Here is a 25,965-nt window from a genome sequence, read left to right on the forward strand (position 1 = left end):
TACCTCGATAATTGCACAAAAAGGTGGCTATCAATACCATTCCTAATCTATGGTAATGCAGTTTCCCACAGGTGGGTGAAAAGGCAGGACTGATACTATGTAATGCTTGCATAATGTGTTATTCCCTGGAGTTTTCCATATTAAACATGTAAACCAGTGTAATCCTAATTATGGGTGCACTTTTCTCATGTCCCAATTATTTGCAATCTATGATTTGTGGTTATGAAAATAAACAAAAATTGCTTTCCATACAATGTGTGCTTTATTTCATTCAAATATGTCTTAATAGGACATAATACGAATAGGGGAGTAACAAAAGCAGAGACATTGGCACTCCCTCTAAAAGGGAGAAGTTGTGTCAATGAGATATTTGGGATTGTCCACTTCTTAATGGGCTACTTCCTAAATCTGTCCCATTCAGAAACTCAGATTTTGCCTCCAGAAAAAGCCCAGCTGCTTGCTCTACCACAGACAAATAATCATTCACAACACAGGAGAAACTGAAGTTATTTATTTATGGCCTTTATATACTGGACTTTAGTTAAAAAATATCTGAGTGGCTTACAAAAATCAGTCATCATTTAGGGTTGAGGCCTGAGGAAGCAATAATAGAGGGAGCTTTCTACATGACTTATATAGCCTTAATTCTAAATAAGGATTTTAGGCTGCAATCCTGTACCCACTTACCTGCAAGTAAGCTCCCCTGAAGAAAGAGGGACTTTATTTCTGGGTACGCAAGTCTAGGATTCTATTTTTAGTTGCAGATGAATCAGATTAACACCCATGAGTTACATTTTATTTATTTAACAAAATTTATGTACTGCTTGATTGTAATTAAACCTCTAAGTAGTTCACAAGAAAAGCAGTTTATAGGCAGTTTACCCTAGTTACATCAAATCTCTACAGACTACCTGAAGTATTGGTGCTGAGACTGTGGCTTGTTTAAACCATGGTTGACCTTCAGGTAAATCTAAACTGGGAAACTGTGGCTCAATCCCTTTTTAGTAACCAGGATATGAAACAAAGTTCAAATCCCAGATTCATATCCTGGTGAATAAGCTGGGACTCAAGCAATTTCCTGGTTTGGATGTAATAGAAAAATGTGATTTAAGCAAGTCATGGTCTCAGATCTCACCCCCTCAGGGGGAGGGGGTCAGGGGGAGAAAAGAATACCCAGGGGTACTATATATAGCTTGTTCGTGGGTTGATCAGCCATGGTTTATAAGTCCAAGGTTATTATGCCTGAACCAGTCTTCTGAACTGATTTTCTCCTCTAACTTGGAACCTTCCTCAGGCTGAAAGATGCTGAGTTTCCTATCCATTTAATAAATTCCACGCTGTATTGTGCCTATTATTGATTTTATTCTTTTCCTATCTTTTCTGACTGGGTGCCATCATCTTGCTGTATGACCCATCATGACAGAGCCCGAAATTTTGCCTCCCAGCTCACTTTGTACATTTCTTCAGAACACTCCCCACCCCCCACCCCGTGTGTATCCTCCAGTTCTTACAAGCTTAGCTTCAGGCACACTTGTAAATACTTTAAACAGTCGCTCTTGGGTTTTTTCCTTCCTGTGCATTTCCCAGTAGCCAGAGAAGTCACGTAATAAACCTTGCTGCTGCTGCTTTGTTTATTTCAACCACATTGCCTTCACCCTTAACTTGCCTCAAGCAAATTTGTTCTCTTTTGTAAGTTCTATGAAAATCCCTAGCACATACCTGCCAGAGCAAAAAAAATCCATTCGCTATCCAATGAAACAGGGTGCCTTTCTTTTATTTATCATGACTAATGTTAATACTGGGCTTGGAGCAACAGAGGGGAAGGCAGACCTGAATTAATACAAACAAGAACAAAGGTGGGAATAGAGCTGTATGTGCCTTGTAAAAAGCCGTCTCATTTCCTTGGTAATCCAGTTTCTAATTCAATGACACAAATAAGCCTCCCACAATTTAGGGAGCACTTGTTTTGTAAACTTCCTAATGTTCCCTACTGTGCAAACTGCAATAATCTCACCACATGACAGAGCAATGCTAGAACTGGACACTGTATTATGAAAAGTGTGTTCCTAACAAAACATAATCAGTGTTAGAGGGTAAGTAACTGATCTTTTCGTTGCTTGTGTCAACCTCGCAAATTTGCTGACATGCTCCAGCTATTTCTCTTAGGATATTGGCTACCAAGCAAGAAAAAGTGAAAAGGCCAGAAAACATTGCCTTGGAGAGTTCATGTCTTTGTGATGATGCTATTCTCCTTAGGCCAACTAAGTTAAAACTGAACCAAAATATATTGCATAGTGTGTTTATTTGCAACATTATTAGGCATCTCAAAGAGAAAACAACAGGAAATCAGAAATAATAAAAAATTAAGTGCATATTCTTCCACTGAATTTAAGAAAACTGTCTGGTGAGTAGTACAACTAAACAATGCCCAATGGTTGGATTGAATAAAATGTAAATTCATTATAAAAAATGACCTTCCATTCAAAATCAAATCTGTCTTTAATTTGAAAAATCTAAGAATGTAGGTAGGTATGGTTATAAGATGCACACTGTCCTTTGTATTGCTTCTCAAACCTCGTTCTTATTTTTACAAAATTATGCTTTTCTAATCTGATATCTTGAGGAAAGTTACATTTTAGACATTAAAGGTGCCTCACACTACTAATCTCTATTTCCCCACACTTCTGTCTAACCCTTTGCAACATATCTATTTTTCAAACATGTTTTTTTTTTTTTTTATCTAGCCTTTTTCTTGCAAGCTATGTCAGCCAGGAGTCATTTATCAATTTAAAGCAGAGATTGGGAACCTGTGGCCTTCTAGATGTTGTTGGACTCCATCAGCCCAGCCAGTATGCCCAATGGTGAGAGATGATGGGAGCTGCAGATCTAAGGCACACTATTTATGTTGTAGTAGTAGTGTGAAATCACAGCAGTGCTGCTCCCTATTGTGCTTGCAGGTAGCACAAGAAACCCAGGACCACTCAGGAGGAGCCCATGCCAGTAGTCCAAAGGATGATGCTGAGATGCAGAATAGCAATATTGCGAGCTCCTCCCATGTGGTCTGGAGCTACTTGTGGTAGCAGTATATGCTAGAAAAAAAACTGCAAGAACAACATGAGTATTGAGTCTAACCCAGATATCTCAAGGACCCTGTTCTACCATTTAGACCTGCCCAGTTGTAAAGATCTGTAGGTGGGGTCCTCCTCTGAGGTTTACAGGGCGGCAACATATGCAAGGGCCTTTTTAGTGGTGGCCCTCAGTGCATGGAAAGCCCTCTTGTCCAAGATGTACCTGGCCCTGTCACTGTCCAATTCCATTGACAGGTCAAGATGCACCTTTTTGCCCAAACCTTTGGATACAGCTGAGTGATATGGAGTACCCACTTCTGTTTTATTGTAAAACTCTTTTAAAATACTGTTTTAAACTTATTTTTAATTACTTAAATTCATAGCTGTGAACTTTCCCCCTTTTTTAAGGGAAATTCCCTTATTCCGAATAGGATTCCACGCAAGAAAAGGGAAAAGTTGACAGCTATGCTTAAATTGTGTTCTGGAGATGTCCATAACCTGCCCTGAGACCTTATAGTGAACGGCAGGCTACAAATTCAAACAAAGCAACAAGTGTCAAAGTGGATCTAGGAATCCAGAAGTGAGAGAGGACATTTTAGCAGCTGCAGAAGAGACTGTTCCCCAAAGATGCTCCATACGACTGCCATGCAGCTTCTCCGTGCAACTTCTGCTTTGTCCACGTGATGATGAGAACAGTGACAAAATGGAAGACAGAATAAACTTGCTTTCTGCTATTGATGAAAGGTCAAAATAGTGTAGTAAAACAACAAAATTGTGACCACCCAATCTGAAGTCTCTGCCATCGCCATCACATTGCTCCCAACAAATTCCAATGCAGGACAGATTCACAATAGCTTTTACCCCTACTGCACAATGTCACCTCTTTCCAATGTCAGGAAAACCCAAACATAATAAGAGTTTTCATGGCAATAATATGGCCCCACAGTTCCTGAGCCTCCATACCTTCCTTGTTTGTCCATGTCCTTCCTTCCAATAATATTTAGTCCCTCCAGTTCTTAAGCCATTTGTGAAATCCTCCTTTTTCCAGATTCATGCTGGTCATTCCTTTCCCTCAATTCCCTGTCTTGTGGCCCAGTCTCACATCAGTCAATGACTGCTTACATCAGTCAATGACTGCTTACATCAGTCATTGGTTCATAGTCCTCCTCTTGCTTTTTCAACCCTTCTGTTCCATCCCCCGCCCCCATCTCACATCATACTTCAGGCAACAGAATACATTTTCTCACCTTTCTTAAGCCCCAAGATTTCCCTTTGTCATTAACCTCTCCTTTCAATACCTAGGTTAATTTGCTTGCCGGTCTTTTCAGTGGCCACTGGCTCCTCTACTTACTCTTCCCTCCGGTTTCTGACTCATAGCCCTAGGCTACTCTGCACTCCCTCAATGAACTCCATGTCTGGGTTCCTTATGCCTGGAATCCTCCTCTCCTTGGATCTCTTCCACAACACTTCCTTCCCCTGGGGCCTATGATCTTTTTCATATGAACAGCTCACAGTTTCATTCCCTTAGCCACTGTAATGCTTATGAACATTCCATGTTGTCGCAGCAGGATATGCAGATGAGCATATATTTTCTTCATCAGAGTTACACAAACCTCAACCAGGGGCCAGGATTCATGGAAACATGACTCTCCTGGGCGGACTTGCTCCCAGCTTCACAGAAAAGGACAAGAAAAGGGGAGAGAGAGAGAGCACATAGGGAGACAAGTGGAAGAGAGATGGTAAATATGCTAGGCAGGGCAAGACAAAGGGATACTAGGTGAGGTAAGAAGAGGGGACCAAGCACAAGACAAGGCAAAGCACGTTCCATGGTTTGGGAAGCTCTCAGCAATAATCCCCTGGTGGACACTTCTCCTAGCTTCCCTGGAGAGGTCTAAACCTCCCACCACACCGTCCAGAGGGAGGTGACCAAAGACAGCAGCTACTGCTCCTTGCAACTACCTCTACAGCTTGCTGACCTGAGCAGGCAAGAAGCATCTGGTGCTACCTTCACTTTTTCTGTCTCAGTGTTCTTCAATCATGGGTCTCCAAATATTGTTAGACTGCAGTTCCCATCATCCCTGACCACTGGGCAAGCTGGCTGGACATTATGGGAATTCTAGTCCAACACCTGGAGACCCAAGGTTGAGAAGCACTGTGCTAGATGGCATGGCCACTGGAACTGGGTGAAACAGGTCTAGCCTTCCCAGAGGGAGCCTATGAAGCTGCTCTACCTGACAGTAGAGATGCTAGAACTAAATCCCCGTCCTGTGCTGCCCAGAGGGAGATGGTGATGAAGTGGAGGCAATGGCTGCTCTTAACCTCCATCACTTGCCCAAAGATCAGTCTCACCTTGCCTGCTCACTCCTTCTAAGCAGCAGTGCCCAGCCTATTTCCTATTGCTACCCACGGCAGACAGAAAAGCAGCAGCATCAACCACTTCTTTGGACAGCTGCTTGCTTCCCTGCATGGATGTTAGGAGCTATTGCTGCCACTGTGACATGTCTTGTCACAGCATCCAAGCAGGATTCACACTTCTCTGGGGATCCCCCTGACAGTGGTGGTGGCAGCTTGTCAAGGGTGGGTACCAGCAGACCTTTCCAAAGTACTGGTGCCTAAACTATTCACCAATACCAGCCTCTGCTGCCAGCCCTAGAATAGGATATGAATGCGGTGTGTGTGACGGAATAAAAATAATAAGGGTATGTTGTTGTTTAGTCGTTTAGTCATGTCCGACTCTCCGTGACCCCATGGACCAGAGCACGCCAGGCACTTCTGTCTTCCACTGCCTCCCGCAGTTTGGTCAAACTCATGCTGTTAGCTTAGAGAACACTGTCCAACCAGCTCATCCTCTGTCGTCCCCTTCTCCTTGTGCCCTCAGTCTAACCCCTTATGGGGTTATTTGCATGTTTTCAGCATTGTTCCATCCATTCGATTTCTGCAAGAAAGAAAAGTGGAGCTGCTTGATGGCAAATGCCCTGCCCCTTATCAATGGGCACTTGCCACCATGGCTATGTTCTACCTCCACTATCAGGGAAATTATGTGTCTCAATACTAGTTATCGGGAACTGTGAGTGGGCACAGAGCGCTGTTCAGCTCAGGTCCAGCTTGCAGGGTTTGTACAGGCACCTGGTTGGTCACTGTGAGAAAAGGATGCTGAGACCTTAGAGTGAAGTGTGGGTAAATCCAGCAGGCTGCCAGCTCCAGTTCCGCAGCTTGCTGACAGCTCTACCTTCGGCTTCTTCCCAGCATCCTTCATCAGCACTCTGGGTCGCGCAGCCTGCAGGATGAACTGAACCGGAATCCCGCGCGCGTCCAACCTCCCTCGCCACCGCCGTCCCAGGTTCTGTGGGGTTGATTGATTGATTGATTAAAGGAGGGGGAGTGGGCAAAACCCTGAGCTTGGGTTGGATGCTCCTGAGATGACGTCACGCCCTCGCACTTCCAATCACTTCCAGCCTTCGTTTCCCTACGGCCTCCCTTTCCTTTGCCCAATCGGAAGCCGGCATTTCCCCCGCGCGCGCTCTCTCTCCCCCCCTCCCCTTTCCCACTTCTCCCTCAGCGTCTGAAGTCATCGGAATGAGCAGGAACTCGCTCCAGACTGCCCCGACTACTTGCCCCGCCCACGCCAGTCAGCTGCTGCTGCTACTGCTACTGCCGCGCGCGCCCGGCCTGCCCGTGCGCGAGCGCGCCTCCCGCGAGAACAACTCCCGCCCCCTGCCGCTTCTCTTTCCTCCTCCCGCCTTCTCAGGTTCTGTCCCTCTCTCCCCCCCGCCCCTCTCAGCGAAGGCGCTCGAGCGTCGCCGCTCCAAGCGGGAAAGAAGAAAGTTACTCAGCGGGGAGGGGGGGAGCGAAGAGGGAGCGAGGGGGCGGGGCCACCGCCTGGTGCTGGTGGTGGTGGGCGGGGGAAGGAGCCCTGCCTGCGGCATAGTCTGCTCGCCTGCCGGACGGAGGAGCCCGCGCTCGGGATGGGGAGAAGCGACTGGCGTGGCGGCGGCGTCGCACCGGAGGAGGTGAGGTCCCTCAGGGGACGCGGCGGCGGTGCTGCTGAGGTGGCCGTGGAGTGGGGTGTGGGGGGCTCCCATGAGGGGGAAGCGGCGCCTCAGACGCGGGGAGAGCGAGCGAGCGAGGAGCGCCGGCCGAAGAGGCACGACTGGGTAGGAGGAGGGGAAGGGAAGCGAGGTGGCCAACGGCTGGCCTTTCGAAAAGCCGGTCGGTTGAGAACTGGGGGTGGGGGGGGGGTAGGGAGCGAGGCCCTTGGCCAGCTTCTCTCTCTTCCACGTCCACACGCGCCCTCACCCTCCTCCCTCCAGCCTGGAACTTCCTGGCACGGAAAGTTTTTCCTCCGGCGGCAGGTGCCTGAGGCGGCGGCGGGTGTGAGCTGAGTTTGCCCCCTCACGGGCCAGCTCGTTGCTGCCCCCTCGGATTTGGCCCAGCATGTCTGGTGGTCGAGCTGGTCGGCTTCTTATGCCCCCCCCCAAACACGACACGCCTCTGCTGCTGCCACCCCTCGCATTCTCACGCATCCCTCCAGGGCCCTTCGCGGGGTGGGCGGGGGAGTTAAGGGTAGGGTCTCCTTGGTGAAAAGCCTTTCTTTCTCGTCCACCATCGCCTTTAAAACAACAAGAAGAACCTGTTCCTCTCCTCCCCTGTGTATATTTTTCCTTTTGGTTGTCGAGCCGTTTTTTTAACCCTTTAAATAATAATAATAAAACTCTCTTCCTCCTTGTTTACTACTTCACGCTTTCTGCTCCAGCCGTATCTGTTTATTGGCTGTTGAAATGGCTGGGCTTATGACAACTCTCCGCCCATACCTTGCTCTTTAATCCGGAGCCTTCCTTAAGTGTTTACATGCTGCCGCTCACCCACAGCGTGTGGTACGGTTTCTGATTTTCCCCCCTCTCCTCTCCTCCCAAAAGCCCCCTCCATGGTTAATTTCAGCAGATATTATTACATCGAATGAAGAAGCAAGAAATCAGCATGCTTGTGACTGGAAAGCGTGTTTAGGGCGAGGAATGGTCCGGGGTTGAGAGACTGGCCCACGCACTGGGCCATTGTTTTGACTGCCGTTGCATCAGACAAGGTTTTGCTAAATTTAACCTTTCCAGATCATTGAAACCTGTGTGAATAGGATCTGCATAGTATCCAGTACAGTATCTGATTTCCCATTCTTGGGTATGTGTTAGTCAGTTTCCAGCAGATTTTTGGCCCTGTTTTAATCCGTGTCTTCTCTAATTTGAGTTGGTTGATCTTCTTGCATGAAAAAGACCCGCAAATGACATACTATATTCTTTTTTTTAAAAAAAATTGTGGTTTGCATAAAATACTTGGGATACCCTGATTCTGAGTATTTATGTTCATGAACATGCTAAATCAATGAAACTTCATTTTGTTAATGTGGCTAGCTTCAAAAGTGTTAACATAAGTGTTAATTTTTAACCTGGATGTTACACACATGCTCAGTGATTGGCATTAAGTAAGGAAACTGCTTTTGAAGTTTATAGGCAGTTTATGTGTGGCTTGCTGTACTGCTTATGAAATGCAAGGGTGACATAACTATTAGGTATTTACAGTTTTCTTCACTGAGCAGTAGAACTGATACTTTGTTTTCTGTGAAGTTTTTCAGACACCATATTCATGCTTTTTGTGAAAGAGCCACCCAGGGAACTTTGGTAATAACCAAAGTATTTGGATGAATAAATACTTGCAGTACGCATTGAATGGACATGTACAGTATTAGCTAGTTTGTTGGGTGGGATATATTTCTTGCCCAAAGCCACGCTTCATAGAAGCAAGTAGTGCAGCACAGGTGGCTGCAGTGGGGGGGGGGGGAGAATTAACAGAAATTGGAGCCCTTCACCCTTGAGTGAACAGAAGTACCTTTCTGAAAGCAGGTCCAATTGAGCACAGTAGTATTTGCTCCTCCAAGCTTCAATACCCAATGTGTTTATTCTTTTAATGCAGTAAAGGTAATAAAGGTAAAGGACCCCTGGACGGTTAAGTCCAGTCAAATTCGACTGTGGGGTGCGGTACTCATCTTTTCAGGCCGAGGGAGCCAGCGTTTCTGAAGAAACCCATTAAAAAATCAAATAGTAAAAAAATATTGTAGCAATTGTCTTAAGTGAATATAATTCATACTTTGAACTGAATAAAGCAGGTCAGATTGCAGTATTTGCCAGTAATGTTAAACGGCTATAAATCTTGGAAGCGTTTCAAACCAGATTCAAAACATCAGATTTAGGCATTGTTTCAGTAATCTGTCAAATACCTTGCAGAGTAAGAAGTGGAAACTCTCAAGCCATAGTTATTTGATGTTTTCAAAACTTTCCCGTTTATTTATTTTTGTAAATATTTCCACCTTCCTGAAAACTGACTTCATGTATTCAGGACATGGTTCCACCCCTGCACATTGTATGAAAAGATTATTACTGGAATCTTGATGTTAAATTCACAAGTCTCGTGACATAGAAGTTCTTTATAAGTCTTCTAAGATTTAGTTTGCTGGAGCATGCATAGGCAAACTTGGCCCTCCAGATGTTTTGTGACTACAACTCCCATCATCCCTGACCACTGGTCCTGTTAGCTAGGGATGATGGGAGTTGTAGTCCCAAAACATATAGAGGGCCGAGTTTGCTTATGCCTGTGCTAGGGGAATGGGCTTATAGTGTTATAGTATACCATTTTGCAATATGAAACTATGAAATACTCTTCCCGAGGAAACTTCTCAGAATGGAAATATGAGCATATTGAGGAAGCAGTGTAGAACTTGTTTTTATTTCAACTGGCTTTCTGGAGAGCAGAAGGTTGAAATTTTAAAATGGGTAAAAATATTTTAATTTTTTTGCCTTTTAGGTATAACATAGGACCTTCAGCTATAAAACAAAATAACTCTAGATCATTAGTTGCAAGAGGGATGTACTAGCACTAGTTTAGCACAGTCGTGCAAAACTGAATATTTAAACAATGTGCACCACTCAAAAAAGTATATTTTCTGTGGTGGTGGTGGGGAGCTCGTTCCATTTGCATAAGGGACTGTTTATCCAGAAGGAGGAAGAACTAAAATCAAAAGGTTCAAACAAGAGTAGAGTTCCACTAAAGGTAAATTATTGGGGGTCAGAAGCAATTTCTGAGTATGTATTTATTTAAAATCACAATTGTCTCCGAGCGGTGCGGATCAGATTGAATACAATAAATATTAAATCAGTTAAACTAGGGCCCTGTCTAATCCTAGGTCCTATGAAATCTAAAGGGTTTTGGGGAAGAGATAGCTCTCCTTCAAACTAAAAAGTGCACTATGTCAATAAATATATTTATTCAATATGGTCATATTTTAACTTCATTAAATGGAAGTTGCTGTGCTTTTTACTGTTCTTACTGGGAGAAGTGAGTCAGACAATGCTGCATGTTGTGGCTGCTTTATCATGGAAGAATAGTGGTGGTAATGGCTGATACAGTGGGGATGATGTTAGGAACTCTATTTAAATCAGCAGGTATTACAAATGGCCCGCCACTGTTAGCTAAGTACATAAGACCTGTACTGGATCAGACCAAAGGCCTGTCTCGTCTGGCATCCTATTTTCCAAAGTGGTCACCCTGGAGTTTCCTGAAATTGCACAAAAAGGGCATGATAACAACAGTTCTCCCACAGCCAAGGTGTGTGGCCACTGATCATGGATATTTATGGTTGATAAACAAACTGTTGATAAACAAACCTTCCATTAATGTGTTTAAGCAAGTGACTATCATTTATATTTTGTGGCAGGAAATTCCATAAGTTTATGCATCATGTGTGAAGTATTACTTCCTTTTGACTATTGTGAATCTACCATATTTAATTTGCCTGAGTGTCAATAGTATGAGAAAAGGAGAAGCATTTCTCTGCTTTCCCTACAACATTCTTAACTTCTATCATGATGTTCCCTCTTCTGAACTAAAAAGCCCCAGCCTTTCGGTTGTTAGGGAAAGTATCTCAGCCCCTTGATCATTGGAGTTGCCAACTTTCACAGCTCTGATACCCTTTTTGACATGGGGATTCTGGGTGTTAAAAAGCCACTTGCAGTTTCTGTTCATAGGACAAATTATTCTGGACTTCTGCTGAATGTTGCACATGGGTTAATATTCCTTACAGCTTTGTGTTGGTAAAGGTATCTCGTATTTGCTACCATTCCTAACAGTATTTTAAGTCAGACAAAAAAAAAGTTCTTTTGAGACTGGCCTGCATACATTTGTCAGCATTTTTGTAATAATTATTGGTTCTCTGAGAACAGACAGTGTTTTGTTTTTAGACCACCCACGGTGCCTAGCATCAAATGATGAAATGAATATATTCATGTTTGTTTTCTCTAATTTTGGTTAATTCCATAAACATATTATTTCAGTAACCTCACACAAAAAGAAAAAATGTCAGTCTGTTGTTTGCATCTGGGTCTACAAGCACAAAAAATGTGGAGTGGTTCAGAAAATGTGTGAGAGGTTGGATAGGGAGATAAACCTAATGTGTTACTCACATAAGGTGGATTTAGTGTTTGAAAATATATTGTAATGCTGGGCTTCTACCAAGTTGCTTTGGATGTTTCATTCATCTGACATTTTGGGTATGTTGATGTATTCCAGTTTATGTGGAAATGTATATAGGCTCTTGTTTTGAGCATACCTTAGCTGTTAAAATTTAGTTCTAGTACCTCTGGAACTGAAATAACAAGTTGCTACAAGAAGTGCAGTTTAAATGATACCATTGCATGAGTACAAAGAGTTCTGTAGAACTGGTGGAAAAATACATAAAATGTTGGCTTGGTTCAAAGTAACGTTATTCTCTTTTTGTACAGCCTTTATCTGTAGTTACACTCATTCAGTACTACAAATATCTTTTCTCAGAAGTCAACTATCTAAGGTTTTTATTTTGTCTTCTGGATTTACTCATTACCCGTGTATCCTTTTGATTGTATTGTAGCTCTAAAAAGACAGCTAACTGAGCAGCACTGAGTAACTGTCAGAATAATATTAGTAGTAATCCAGTCGGGATATTTCAAGAGCATGGATGATAATGGGCAGACCATCCCCATCCAAGAACAGTCATAGCTGCTGAACCAGCTAAAGCTGGAAAAAGGCCACCTGGGTCTCAAATGACAGAGCTTGATCAAGGGACATTGCTACGCAATACATCTGCTTTGTTGAGTACAGCTTCATCTAGAACAGTCTGCACTCCCAGAGTCTGAACACAAGAACACTGGTGCAAGTGACCTCAGACTTAAAGGGATTTAGCCTCAGTTTCTTGATCCTCATCCAGCCCAATACCAAGTCCAAACATTGGTCAGTCTCACCTGATTCAATGGCAAGAGAAGTAGAACTGAATATTATTAGCTTATTGATGGTGCCTCACCCAAATTCTCCTAATGCCACCACCCAGTCAGTGGCTTCATATAGATCAGAGATGGGAACCTGTGGTCCTCCAGATATTGGACTCCAGCTCCCATCAATCCCAGCCAGCATGGCAAGTGGTCAGAGATTATGGGAGTTGTAATCCAGCAATATTTTGAGGGCCACAGATTCTCCATTTCTGATATAGATGTTAAAAAGATTGATAGAACAGAACATTGTGGGATCCCACAGCACAACTGGCATGGGGGTTGAGCAGCCCCCCCATGCCATCTTCTGAAGCTAACCCTGTAGATAGGTTGGAGCCACCCTATATCTATGCCTTCTATCCCCAATCCACAAAGCCTGTGTTATTGAATTTTATTTTATTAAAAGTCACTGTGGGAGCAAGGAGGAGACGAGCAGGGTTGCATTCCAACTCCTGGCAGTGATCAGTAGGGCAACTAAAGCTGTTTCAGTGTAAAACCAAACCTAGGCACAGAATGAAATGGGTCTAGCTAATGAGTTTCATCCCAAAGCACATTGAGTTGGCTGCCAACAGGTATTTGTGCTCCAAGGACTTCATATGTTATGCTATCAGTATATAGAAACCTAGAATTGGAAAGGAAAGCTAACAGCTGGATCTTAAGATAAGTTAATTCAAAAGTCCATAGAAAGAAAGCTTTCTGTTCCATTATCATAACTACATTTCCCACATTGAGACCCATGTTGGGCGAATGATTCCTACACTGCAGGGGGTTGGACTAGCTGACCCTTCCAATTTTACTTTTTTATGATTGAGTTCAACATGGTCAGCTTAAGAAATGCCTTGATTAGCTAACGCTCTCTTTTTGTAGTGGTTGACAGTAGTTAAATGTGAGGTGATGATTTTAGGAAGTTTTTTAATCAGCTGGTAGATGTATTATACTTGGTAGATGCTTTATACCAAGGTTCCATTGGCAAATGTTTAGGTGAAATGCATGTTGCATCATCTGTATGTTCTTCTGACAGATTCCTGGGATCACTCATTCCAAATGGTGAAATGGTCTTGGAAACTGAAGTTATTAAATCCACTTACCATCTCTCTCTTCAGCTCTTACAACCCATCTCTTCATCCCAACTAAATAGCTGGAATAGAGAGAAGCCCTGTGTATCCATCTATGTTCTGTCTTTGCTGCTGTCAGCTGTGTACTTCAACTCTTTTGCTAATTTCAGATTCCCTCTCCCTTTCTCCTTACAGATTTTGAAAGAAGACAGATACACAGTGGAATTACTTTTGCAAACCACAGGAAGAAATGTGATTTATTCCTTAAAACGAAGAGAAAGAACCAACCTGCAAAAAGACTGATTATAGCTAAAACTAGCTAATAATTCCTGGTTTTTTTCAATATAAAGCTGCCATAGTATTTAAAAATTATCTTCCAAAGAGTCATTTGCACTAATATTAAAGAAGAAGAAAAGGTGAAATGCTATAAAAATTGTCCATAAGTATTTGTATGGCTTATCATCATAATACTACATGATCTACTCATCAGAACAAAGTTTTTCACATTTTATTTTATCTTTATTTTTTAAAATAAAAAGAGCAGATGCGATATTGACTTAATGCAATCTGAAGACTTGGACTTCTGAACACAATGCCGTAACTTAAAGGCAATTGTCAGGACTAGGTTTGCTTTGCTTGGAATCCTTCAGTCTTATTTTATAAACACTGTTTCCTAAATAATGGCATGGGTAAAGTTCTTGAGGAAACCTGGAGGAAACCTTGGAAAAGTATATCAACCTGGAAGTGTGATGTCTTTGGCGCCTACCAAGGGCTTGCTAAATGAACCAGGACAAAACAGTTGCTTTCTTAATAGTGCTGTACAGGTAAGGAACTCCTCATATTTAATGCAATAAAACACAGCTCAAAGACCTATTTAGTCCAGCATTGTATTTCACGTAGTGTCCAATCAGATTAAGCCTACAAGCTTCATAAGTTATATTGAAAGCTGGCTATTAATATCTTTAAAATGCATCCCCCCCCATTCACTATGTATCTTCCAAGATTGTACATGGTGGCAAGAATGAGAAGGAGCAACAGCCTCCATTTTCCTTGCCTTGCCTTTTGTACAGTTTGGTTCCAGAAGGAGGGGATGCAAGTGAATTGGCAATAGTGACTGTGGTGAGGAGGTGAGTCCACAAGAACCCAACAGCCAGCAGCAAATTGAAGTCTGCTGTATATAATTTATAGACTCTTGAAACCAATGTTTCTATGAAGCATATATATGCTAATCTAACTGTTCCTAATCTTGAGTCTCTCAATGTATTTGCTAAGCAATTCAGGCCAACAAATAACTTTCATGCAATTTGAAACTTTTTTTAAAAAAAACCCCACCCCACAAGGCTAGCAAATGACCACAGTGGCTTCCCATTATTGAGCTGGTGTATTTTCCAGAAAGGGCTGCCATTTTCCCTTGCATGGTGGCTAGCATGTCTGATAATTGCTGCTTGTTTGTATGAACAGGCCCTTATTCTACTTATGCTGAATTTGTAGGACTTCATAATATTGTGGTCATTTGTATTCCATAGAAAATACATGTTAAGCTGCAACTGAATTTTATCTTAGTTGTGCTAAATTACATTTTGCTTTAGTATGCACATATTATCAATGTTTGTCATTTAATCATTTTTGGTAGGAGACATGGAAATGCTGTTTACCTTCCCACCACAGCGGTACCTATTTGTGTACTTGCACTGGTGTGGTTTCGAACTGCTTGGTTGGCAGAAACTGGGGACAGAGCAACGGGAGCTTACCCACATGTATTTAAACAAATTTGACACTGTGTTTTCAGAGGTTGATGAAGTAGTGGTTATCTTCCTTGGCCAAGAGGTACCACTTAATCAAAGTAGGACTGCAGACTTGAATACATCACTCATAATTGGAAAACTTTCCCTTTAATTGATCAGCATTTCAGCATGGGTGTTATCAAGCTTTGCTTAAGTAAGAAGAAAATAATTCCTTTGAAAAGCCTTTAATAGGTTTCTTTTACTAGCCTATTAATGCCACACACACAGTTACAAAAGATTCAAGAATATGTGAACATAAATTACCATCAGAAGTAAATTGAGAGCATTTTAGAATGCACATTAAATGAAGTTAAAGGATAACTTGTAACTGATGTGTTTGGAGTGAATATGCACTGCTATATATGCATTTAAATAGGGCCATGCTGGCATTAGGTTTTCTTCGTAGTCCTACTTTAAATTTCTTTGCACTTTGACATTGTATCCCTTCTTTCTAGTATTTGTTCAAAAAGAGTAAGATAGGATAGACGGATTTGGGATTTGTTCATGGAGAGAATTACATGTGCAGACAAAGCTTGATTTGATGTTTTCAGCAGTTAGAATTGCTGTATTAGAGACAAACCACTGTTTAAATTGAACCATAGCTGGTCATCTCAGCCACTGAAAACAGCTCTGTGTGTGATACCCTTTCAGCTATCATGGGGGAAAGTAGCTACAGTATTTCAGTGATAATTCTAATACTTCTTAGTTTTTGATCTTCCAATTATTCTCCCTTCTAACAAGTAGTAGTTTGAATTTGCATATGCATAACTTAAATTTTTTTCAACTAAAATGTTTCAACTAAAAGGATCCTATTTCTAAACCAGAGATGATGAGCCTACAACTCCCAGCATCCCTTGGCAGCATGATCAGTGGTCATGAATGATGGGAATTGTAGTCCAGCAACATCTGGAGGACTACAGGTTCTCCCTATCCCTGCTCTGAACCATCATTCATTTTACCGTCCATCATACAAAGATCACAGGCTGGTTTACAAAAATACATACCATAATAACAAACAAAAACAATACCACTCTCCCCACAGTTTAAAAGGCCATAGATTGTTTAATTTGCCGAAGACCTGGGAGAAGAGCAATGTTTTGCCTTATGCCTAAAGATATGTGTGCCAGGTGAAACTCCCTGGGGAGAGCATTCCACAAGAGGGGAGTCACTGCAGAAAAGGCCCATTCTTGTGTTGCAGTCCTCTGGACCTCCCACAGAGGAAGCAGATAAAGGAGGGACTCAGATGATGATTGCAGGATCCGGGGTCTAGTACTCCATGTTGTCATGGTGTATCAGTACTGTAATGAAAGATCAGTTTATTGTAGGCCTTCAACTATATATGTGGACAAATACGTTATTGAAGAAATTGAAGCTTTTATTTTCTGCCTCCTCATCTTAGGTTTTATGGCAACTTGACATATTTCGGCGAAGTTTAAGAGGTCTATCAGGACATGTTTGTCAGGGTGATGCCTGCATATTCTGTGCTTTAAAGGTAAATTTAGAATCACAGTATCCAGTTCATAAAGAGATTTTGAAATTCTTATTCAAGGGAAACACGATTCAAAACTTGTTTTTGTAAAGGAGCATTTGTTAACAACTATAATTGCTGCCACTTAAGTATTTTGTATGCTGTTGTAATTACAGCAATGGAATATGGATTAGAAAACTGGGAAAGAGGGGACAGGGGAGTCTCTTTAAATCCCTAATAGCATATCCTTGAGAGGGAGAGCAGGGAGTGCTAGAAATCCGAGCATGAACACTTCTTTGATGATATACTGAAACTTGTCATTGTTGCATGGAACTTCCATGCTCAGTATACCAGCTGCTGGGGAGCAACTGTGGAATTTGGTTAATGTCCTCATGCACTGCTTTTGGGTTTTCTGGAGACTACTGATTAGACATAGAGGGAAGCAGGTTGTTAGATTAAATTGATAGTTTCTGATTCAGAGGGCGCTTACATTCCCTTCACCAGTGCAAGGATTGCTACCGCCCTAGGGCAATGTCTCATTGCAAATCCCATTTATTTTCTTCAAGGTGTAGTTGTGCAGAAAATGGGAAACATGGCCCAATAGAGAGGGGACAGGTAATAAGTTTTTTCTCTACTAGAAGAAGTAGTATTTGGTATTGCACTGTGTTCAATACATCAGACTTCACTGAATTTTCTCCTAGATGAAGAAACCATTGGAGTATGCTAGCCTATTTAAAAACTGGCTATTCAGAAGTATTAATTAATGGTACTGTTGACTTTCAGACTATATTTGCACAGTTCCAGCACAGTCGAGAAAAAGCACTCCCATCAAATAATATGAGGCATGCCTTGGCTGAAAGCTTTAAAGATGAACAGCGATTTCAACTTGGTTTCATGGATGATGCAGCAGAATGTTTTGTAAGAGCTTGATATTATGCTTTTCTTTAAAATTTGTCTTTGATACTTTGTGGCAGTGATATGGTTAGTTTGGATACAAGAGAGCCATATTCACAGCTCTCATTGAAGCATATTAACCTGTAGGTGTCTGGTATCACTGGGGTTTAGGATGAGAATAAATTGAAAGGAATCTAAATATTTTGGACACTAAAGTTCTATAGCCTTTTTTAAAAAAGGCAGACTTGTGAAGAATACAGATGGTATATATTTAATACAATTCTTGTTGGAGACATTGTTTACTGTTCATTACCTGGAGTTAAGTGAACTGTAATTCATAGCAAGTGAAGAAACAGCGTGCCTTGTGCTTTGCTTCACCATCATGTGGCATGAGGGTATCTGGAAGGGTACTGGACCTTCAGCATGGGAGTCTGGCATAGCATTATAGGGAGTCTGAATGCTGGGAAAGCAGGATATAAATCTATTAAATGAATCAATGCATTCCTTTGTTTAGGAAAACATCCTTGAGAGAATTCACTATCACATAGTGCCAAGCAGTGAAACAGATATGTGTACTTCTAAATCCTGCATTTCCCATCAGAAGTTTGCTATGACATTATATGAACAGGTAAGGTTTGTGTTTGTTGTTGAATTTAGTGCTCTTAAAGTTTCCAAAGTTACAAAAATTAAAACTTCTTTTATTTGTAGTGTGTATGTCGCAGTTGTGGGGCATCTTCAGATCCTTTGCCTTTCACAGAATTTGTGCGTTACATTTCAACAACAGCTCTATGGTAAGAGACCTTGTTTTCTCCTTTATTCCTCCCCAGACCTCTTTCATTTTGTTCTTTTTATTTCCAGATTCTCATAGTATGAGAACTGGGAATTCCAAGGAATAGTGGAGAATAGAATGGAAGTGGGTGTGTTCAATACCTTGTTGATAAACTGAATAATGCTTTAAAAATTCACTAACTCCAAGGGATACACATTTTTTGTACAGATTTCCATAACACCTGTTACATGAGGATCAAACTAGCCTTCCTAGGACACTGCTACGGTTACAGGCTATATGGTCCTTTTTCCTGTGTTGTACCAAAAGTTAAATCACTGGTTTATTTATTTATTTGAAATATCCTAAATACATTGTAACACAATAAAACAGAGAAATGAGAGAGATGACTATTCTGCAAGAGTTAAGGATTCAATGACATTTGAGGAAGCAGTGGAATTGGGTCATGTTTGAAAATATGCACATTCAACATATTTTACATCTACCCTTCCTCTGCAGTAACATTTCACACCATCTATCTGATTCTGGTTCGTTCTAATAAAACATAATTCTTAACCTAGTTTGGACATAACAGGTTATAAGTTTAAATCAGGTAGCATATGCTTTTGATCTCCTCCTTCTGGCACTTGCTAGAGGAGGAGAGGGGAAGTGGCATGCTTGAGCACAAGACTTCTGCAGGGAAGTTCATGTAGCCCTAAACTATGGCTCAGTGTTCTGTAGGAACCAGGCAATTGAATCAGCTCTTGTCTTTCACCCTCAAGAGCAGGGCATCAATTTGGACTGATAGGAATTGAATCCCACTGGGATGACAGGAAGCAAGATTGACTTATGTTCCATGGCAGGAGCTACTTAAAGACACGACTGTTTCTGGCCTCTGAAGAGAGAACGGAAGTTTACTTAACTCCTGCTAGGTCCCTGCCCCCCCTTCTTTTGAATTAACACTAGGGACAGTTTATTTGCCTTTCTCTCACCCCAGTCTCACACCTTGCTGAGTTAAGCAGAGTCGGGAGGTGAGTGCCCTGGACAGTTTGAGCAGGCAACAAAGGAAGCCCCTCTCTTGGGACCAAATGTTCAATTTCAGTCCTGGGTCTTGCCCTACCAGGTAGAGTAACTTCCAGTCAGTTTAGGCTGTCGTTCTGCTTCTAGGTAGAATGCAGGCAAGAAGCTATCAAAATACTTTTAACCAGGGGAATATTACAAAACATATGATTATGGCATTATTATAAGACTTTTATCCATACACTTCATCACATTTACGAGTATTTAGACTATATGTCATAAATGGCCCCTTCCAGAAATAAAATGGCTGGTTTACAGTCATGTATACCAATACTGAATGCATAACATACGGATTTAAACTATTTATTAATGTGTCCATAACCTGCAGTGTATTTGAGTTGCCTTACACTGGTATTACTCTGGAATGCATTTCTCAAATATTATTGATTTTTGAAATCCTTCAAAAGAAATTAGGGTGCAAAATAGTAATGGTTATATAATTCCCTTATTCCTTTTCATATATAGTAGCTCTGTCTGATTCTTCATTCTCTGCATAGATTAAGATTTTAGAGTTCTAAAACACCCATATTTGTTGTATAGTACATGGGCCAAATAGTGGAAAATAGCTGTTTGCTACTATATCACTATATGCTAAGTTTAAAATATACTTCTTCTCTGCAGCAACGAAGTTGATAGGATGTTGGAAAGACATGAGCGGCTCAAGCCTGAAATGTTTGCAGAACTGCTTCAGACTGCAAATACTACTGATGACTTCAGGAGCTGTCCTGTGAGTAAACAAAAAATGTTTCTGTTTGGGCTAACTTCATAAAAGTGATGAAGCTGAACATTCCATAACTGAAAAGGGAATTTGGTCTGTTTCTTTCTCATTGATTTATATTTAATTTAGACTAATATTGTAAAACTGTATTGGATTACCACATTCTGAAGCCTTCTTTAGTTGATAAAAAAACATGTGCTGATAATCCCATGAAGGAGGAGAATAGGAACACATACATTTGCCCTCCACTTGTGCAGATTCTTCCCAAAGGTTCTCTTTGGGTTGGGGGCATGTCTGCAGCAGCTCACTGTACCAAACACACAGATAGCCTGCTTGGAGTTCCAGCTCACAGGGACACCCCACATGCATTCAGTAGGCCACCCTGCTGCACACATGCTCTTAATCCACAGGCAGTTTTTGAGATTGGTCACCATGAGCACATACTGCAATGCTCTTCTCTTTCATGGGGTTACTGCCATGTGTCTATGAATACCTGAAGAAGGCTTGAGTGTAGGAGGCAAGTAGGACATGGACAAGGTCCTCAGGAAGATAGGAAACTGCCTCTTGGATGTGGGAATGAGGACCACTGCTTATTTTCCTCTGGCTCTCAAATGAAGCAAGTCACTTTGGGCATCTATTTTTTAAAATTGATATATCTTACTGGGTTCTATATCTGGGGCAGGACAGTGTGCTTATTGTTTAGAGTTCATACAGTTGTGCACACGGCTAAATTAATTTATATTCATAAAATTTATTATTCTTCCTACACTCAAACTTAGAAGTATAGGAATGGTCATTTAGATAATTTGACCTGAAAATAACTGTTGTGATTTAGACCTTTCAGATGTAAATTATGTGGTAGTAAAGGGCTTAAGAAGGCAGAGTAAAATATAATGCTTTATAAAACACAGTGGCATGACTTACTGAACAAAAATAATATTTTGCCTTCAATTACTTCCCTCCTCATTCTGTCAGTACAGTGGTGCCTCGCAAGACGAAATTAATTCGTTCTGCGAGTTTTTTTCGTCTTGCGAATTTTTCGTCTTGCGAAGCACGGTTTCCCATAGGAATGCATTGAAACGGTTGCCCATAGGAAAAAGGAAACAAACTTGCAAGACGTTTTCGTCTTGCAAAGCAAGCCCATAGGGAAATTCATCTTGCGAAGCAACTCAAAAAACGAAAAACTCTTTCGTCTTGCGAGTTTTTCGTCTTGCGAGGCATTCATCTTGCGAGGTACCACTGTATCTGGATGTGTTGCAGAAATATCCAAGTCTGTCAAATAGCAGTGATCTGAGGTCTAAATAACAGTAATCTATCTCTCTGTCTTCTGAAATCTATTGTAAAAAGTAGTAGTAAGAAACTCAGCTGAATAGGGCATAATTATGATTAGTTTGGTGTTTATTTTAGATCTAAATAATAAGTTGCTAAAGTAACATGCCATTAAGTAATTGTGAGACATATATTGTAAGATTTATTCTGAATTCAATGTGAAATAGATAAACCATGAGGATTTAAACTAATTAGTTTTTATCTTTTCTCCTTTTTCTAGAGTAACTGTGGCCAAAAAATAAAAATCCGACGTGTTCTCATGAATTGTCCTGAAATTGTCACAATTGGCTTAGTCTGGGATTCAGAACATTCTGACCTAACAGAAGATGTCATCCGGAATTTGGCAACACAACTTTATCTTCCAGGGGTATTTGAGCAACAGCATTTAATATAATTGCTTTGGGTCATCCTCACCATTTAAGAACTTCTGTGTTCTTTTGAGAGCTTTGTGTACCAAAGAGGTGCTCATTCATTCCTGTCTCATAGTGCCATCCTATGCATATCTACTCAGAAGCCCCACTGAGTTCAGTGAGACTTTATCTTAGGTAAATGTGCATAGGATTGCAAGCTGAAAAGAGGAAAAGTCTATTTTAAAAAATACCTTAACATTTGAAATGTCCTCTTTTCAGTTACCATAAAATGCTGCAGTACGGCTACAGAATTTAAGTTGCTTTAAAGTGTGACTTTATAAAATAAGATAACATACAACAGATACAAATAAAACTATTTTAGAGTTTCCATGCCACTTTTCTATTACAATTTTTAAAAACATTTATTTTGAAAAATTCATTGGTGGTGGTTAGTAAGGTCTCCAGGTGGCATGCAGTAAAATAAATGCATGAAATCCTGTAAAATAAAGTTAGCTGAATGTAGCACAAGATGTTTGCCTAGTGTCAAAATAACATCATAGTTGACTCTTGGTAAGCCTGTCTGGGGTGGGTGGGTGTATTTCGCAGATAGTGTGTTTAACAGTGGTACCTGATCTCCTTGGTCACCAACTAACAAAAGATAAAGCAAATAATAATGTTTAATTTCATCAGGGAACAAGCTTACTTAAAAGCCCTGGAAAATAATGTGCTCACCTGGCACCGAAAGGAAGTGCCAGGTGGATTCCACAATCAGGGCACTGGCTGGTTAATTGTCAATAGACTTAAAATATTTTGATTAATAAGGCACTCCCAATTAAATGGACAGCATATCTTTGTTAAGTCCCTAATACTTTTCATTACATGTAATGCTACATCTATATATAAATTTTGTGTTGTATTGACAATATTGTATTGTGTGGACAAAGTCATTTCTGTTGACAAAGATGCCACCTTACAAGATGATTCATGCTTATTTATAGATGTGTGCAAGTAAACCAGTTTTTAAAATTTAAGGTATTTATACCTCTACAAAACAAAACAAAACTTTAGCGCAGTGGGTTATAGTCTAGCTAAACTAGTATAAATAACTTTTTAAAAACAGTAACAATTCAATAAAAAACCCAACAATTGTTAATCTTTTTCAGTTCTCTGACTAAAGATTGTAGGACACAAACAAATTTTAGAGCAGTTTAAGGAGATGGGAAATCCTGATTCAGAGCAAAAAAATTGACTGAATCATTTTTGAGATTGCCTGAAGGAGTTTGCCCTGTTATGGTCCAGTCATGCTGCAATTAGGAACATGTCATCAATAGCAACTACATACACAGTTATGTGTAGTAAATTACAATGCTGGGAAAGGTGACTAATTATCATAGAATGACCAATTCTTGACATCAATGATTTTGTCTACAGTTTGTTTCTATATTGCTAACTGAAGTAATGAGCTATATCCCATTTTTCAGCTTTGTTACATAGTTTTCATGCTTTTTAGCTCTGCCATACGTTTTGACTGATGAATCATTTTTTGCAGCTGTTCTATAGAGTTACAGATGAAAATGCCAAAAATAGTGAGCTTTATCTCGTGGGGATGATTTGCTACGCAAGCAAACATTATTGTGCCTTTGCCTTTCATACCAAGAGTTGCAAATGGGTGCTGTTTGATGATGCTAATGTGAAAGAGGTAAGTTTAGCTGTTCTGATTTGGTGATCTTTCTACATAACTGCCTAGATGTGTTCAAAAGTAAAATGCAATACTTATATGTAGTTCTGACAAGGTGGCACTTAAATGAAAGGAAATGTGTTACTCCACTAAGTTTTCACTGTTAGAAAAGAGATCAAACACTGACATGAAAGTAGCTCTTTTAAGAAGTCAGAATAATCTCTCTGAGAAGTTAAGTGTCAATTGAATATAGATTATATCTATTTTATCATCATTGAATTACAACTATTACTTAACTAAATTGAATTACTTATATATCTCATGAAAACATAACTTTTTAGGTTGGAACAAAATGGAAAGATGTGGTGTCCAAATGCATTCGGTGTCACTATCAGCCATTGCTGCTGTTTTATGCAAATCCAGATGGTACACCTGTATCAGCAGAAGATGCACCAAGGCAGACAATACACTGGTCTCATTATAAAGCCTGTGCAGGAAATGGAGAAGAACTTGGTAATACACTTGGCTCTTTCTTCATATTATTAAAAAAATTTTTACTAAGTGCTTAACTGTGTACACAGTCTACATATACATGATCTATTGGTGTGTCCTGAGTTAGTAGCTGGAAAGAAGGAAGCAGCCAGTCCTCTACTCTAGCCTTGGGTAGAATGAACTAGCCATTGTATATGCTGAGTTTCCCATTCCTCATGATCTATGTTTAATGTCAGTTGCTGTGCAGTGAAACTGACTACTTGATGGTTCTCATGATACAATCTCAGAGTGGGAAACATCATGGAACTTAGAATCCCTGTGGTGAAAGTAGTTAGATAAGTTCTTAATGTGTCAGGGAAGCTGGGGGCAGTGGGTGTGGGGGCAGTGGGAGATTGAAGGGTCTGGGTACTATTAATGTTTCAGCTGAGGCAATATAACGGACCTACCTCCCATTTTAAGGAGGAATGGGCTTAGAACAGTTGCAGTGTTTCTGTTGGAGCAAGGTAGCATAGGAAGAAGGCCCTTTGGAAATATAGTTTGAATATTAGGCGTTTTAGTTTTTCAATGTGGGGAGTTCAATTAGTATTGTAGGGTTTTTTGGTTTTCTGCATTCAGCATCTAGCTATAGAACTGTTTGAATGTTACCACATTTACGCTGGCATTTTTTTCCACTGTACTACATGGACTTCAAACAAGTCTGGTAAGAAAAGTAAGGGCTTAACTACCAGTGACATTAATGACATATTTCAACAAACTGCCATTTAATCTGACTGCTTTTCATTTGAAAAGAAAGCAGGTGCATGGTGTGATCCAGAATATACCTCCAAATCAGACCAGGGAACCATGCTGCCTGAGGGGTGGGCGTTGTTGAAAATTGTTCCCTCATGGGAACAATTTCTGACTGAAAGTGTTGCTTACCGTAAACAGCATTGTCAGGAGCAAATAGCATCAGGTAGAAGGTGATTTTCAGCAGAAAACCTGTGTGGTACTCCAGTGAGAAAAGGCAGTCAGGTTTACGTATGCTCACTTAAACGCATGCTTGATGACACATACAGAGCTTAGGCCTTCATTCTAGTGCTAGAGATGATTGTGGGGTTTTTTAGCCTCAAATATATTAACATTGTTTAACATTCCTTTCCCTAGGATTTGAAAAGTCTACTTTTTCTAAGTCAGATCGTCCAAAAGAGAATGGGTTTGGAGAATCAGTTACTCAGAAGAGCACTAAAAAATATCAGCCAGATGACTCAAATTTTAGTCGAAACCATGTTCAGTCTGGTGGTGTCAGAGGATCAGGTATATATCTTAAACATTAAAGGTAAAGGTACCCCTGCCCGTACGGGCCAGTCTTGCCAGACTCTAGGGTTGTGCGCTCATCTCACTATAGGCCGGGAGCCAGCGCTGTCCGCAGACACTTCCGGGTCACGTGGCCAGCGTGACAAGCTGCATCTGGCGAGCCAGCGCAGCACACGGAACGCCGTTTACCTTCCCGCTGGTAAGCGGTCCCTATTTATCTACTTGCACCCGGAGGTGCTTTCGAACTGCTAGGTTGGCAGGCGCTGGGACCGAACGACGGGAGCGCACCCTGCCGCGGGGATTCGAACCGCCAACCATGCGATCAGCAAGTCCTAGGCGCTGAGGTTTTACCCACAGCACCACCCACGTCCCGATATCTTAAACATTATAGTAATGTTAACTTACAGTGCTTATTATGCACTGGTATTGTTGAATTGAATGTGTAATAGTTTTAGTGGGTAACACATTTGAACTGAACAGTAATGTAACATTACATTATTTAAGATATATCATTTTGGCTGTTTTGAAAGTTCTGACCATTAGGGCCTCCCCATAGAATGTTTTGGCTTACATATATGCAGCGTCTACATCTATTTATACTTCTAGTGCTTGTCTGATCTGCTGGTAGCATGCTGAAATCTTCCATATT

The 25,965-nt window shown here is 41.0% G+C and overlaps 1 protein-coding gene across 1 annotated transcript in view; it reads left to right on the forward strand.

Moving 5' to 3' along the window:
• The first annotated feature begins 6,619 nt into the window (after positions 1-6,619).
• The window catches only part of USP53 (ubiquitin specific peptidase 53), a 30,096-nt gene continuing 10,750 nt past the window's right edge, over positions 6,620-25,965 (forward strand). Inside the window, exons 1-11 of the mRNA XM_083460270.1 lie at positions 6,620-7,078; positions 13,660-14,288; positions 16,648-16,740; positions 17,500-17,634; positions 18,125-18,238; positions 18,319-18,401; positions 20,078-20,183; positions 21,724-21,870; positions 23,403-23,552; positions 23,873-24,044; positions 25,167-25,316. Coding sequence (XP_083316396.1) covers positions 14,145-14,288; positions 16,648-16,740; positions 17,500-17,634; positions 18,125-18,238; positions 18,319-18,401; positions 20,078-20,183; positions 21,724-21,870; positions 23,403-23,552; positions 23,873-24,044; positions 25,167-25,316 — 1,294 coding nt within the window. The 5' untranslated portion in view covers positions 6,620-7,078; positions 13,660-14,144. The remainder of the gene's footprint in view (positions 7,079-13,659; positions 14,289-16,647; positions 16,741-17,499; positions 17,635-18,124; positions 18,239-18,318; positions 18,402-20,077; positions 20,184-21,723; positions 21,871-23,402; positions 23,553-23,872; positions 24,045-25,166; positions 25,317-25,965) is intronic.

Source organism: Podarcis liolepis (assembly GCF_965112155.1).
Source record: "Podarcis liolepis genome assembly, chromosome: 9".
NCBI lineage: Eukaryota > Metazoa > Chordata > Lepidosauria > Squamata > Lacertidae > Podarcis > Podarcis liolepis.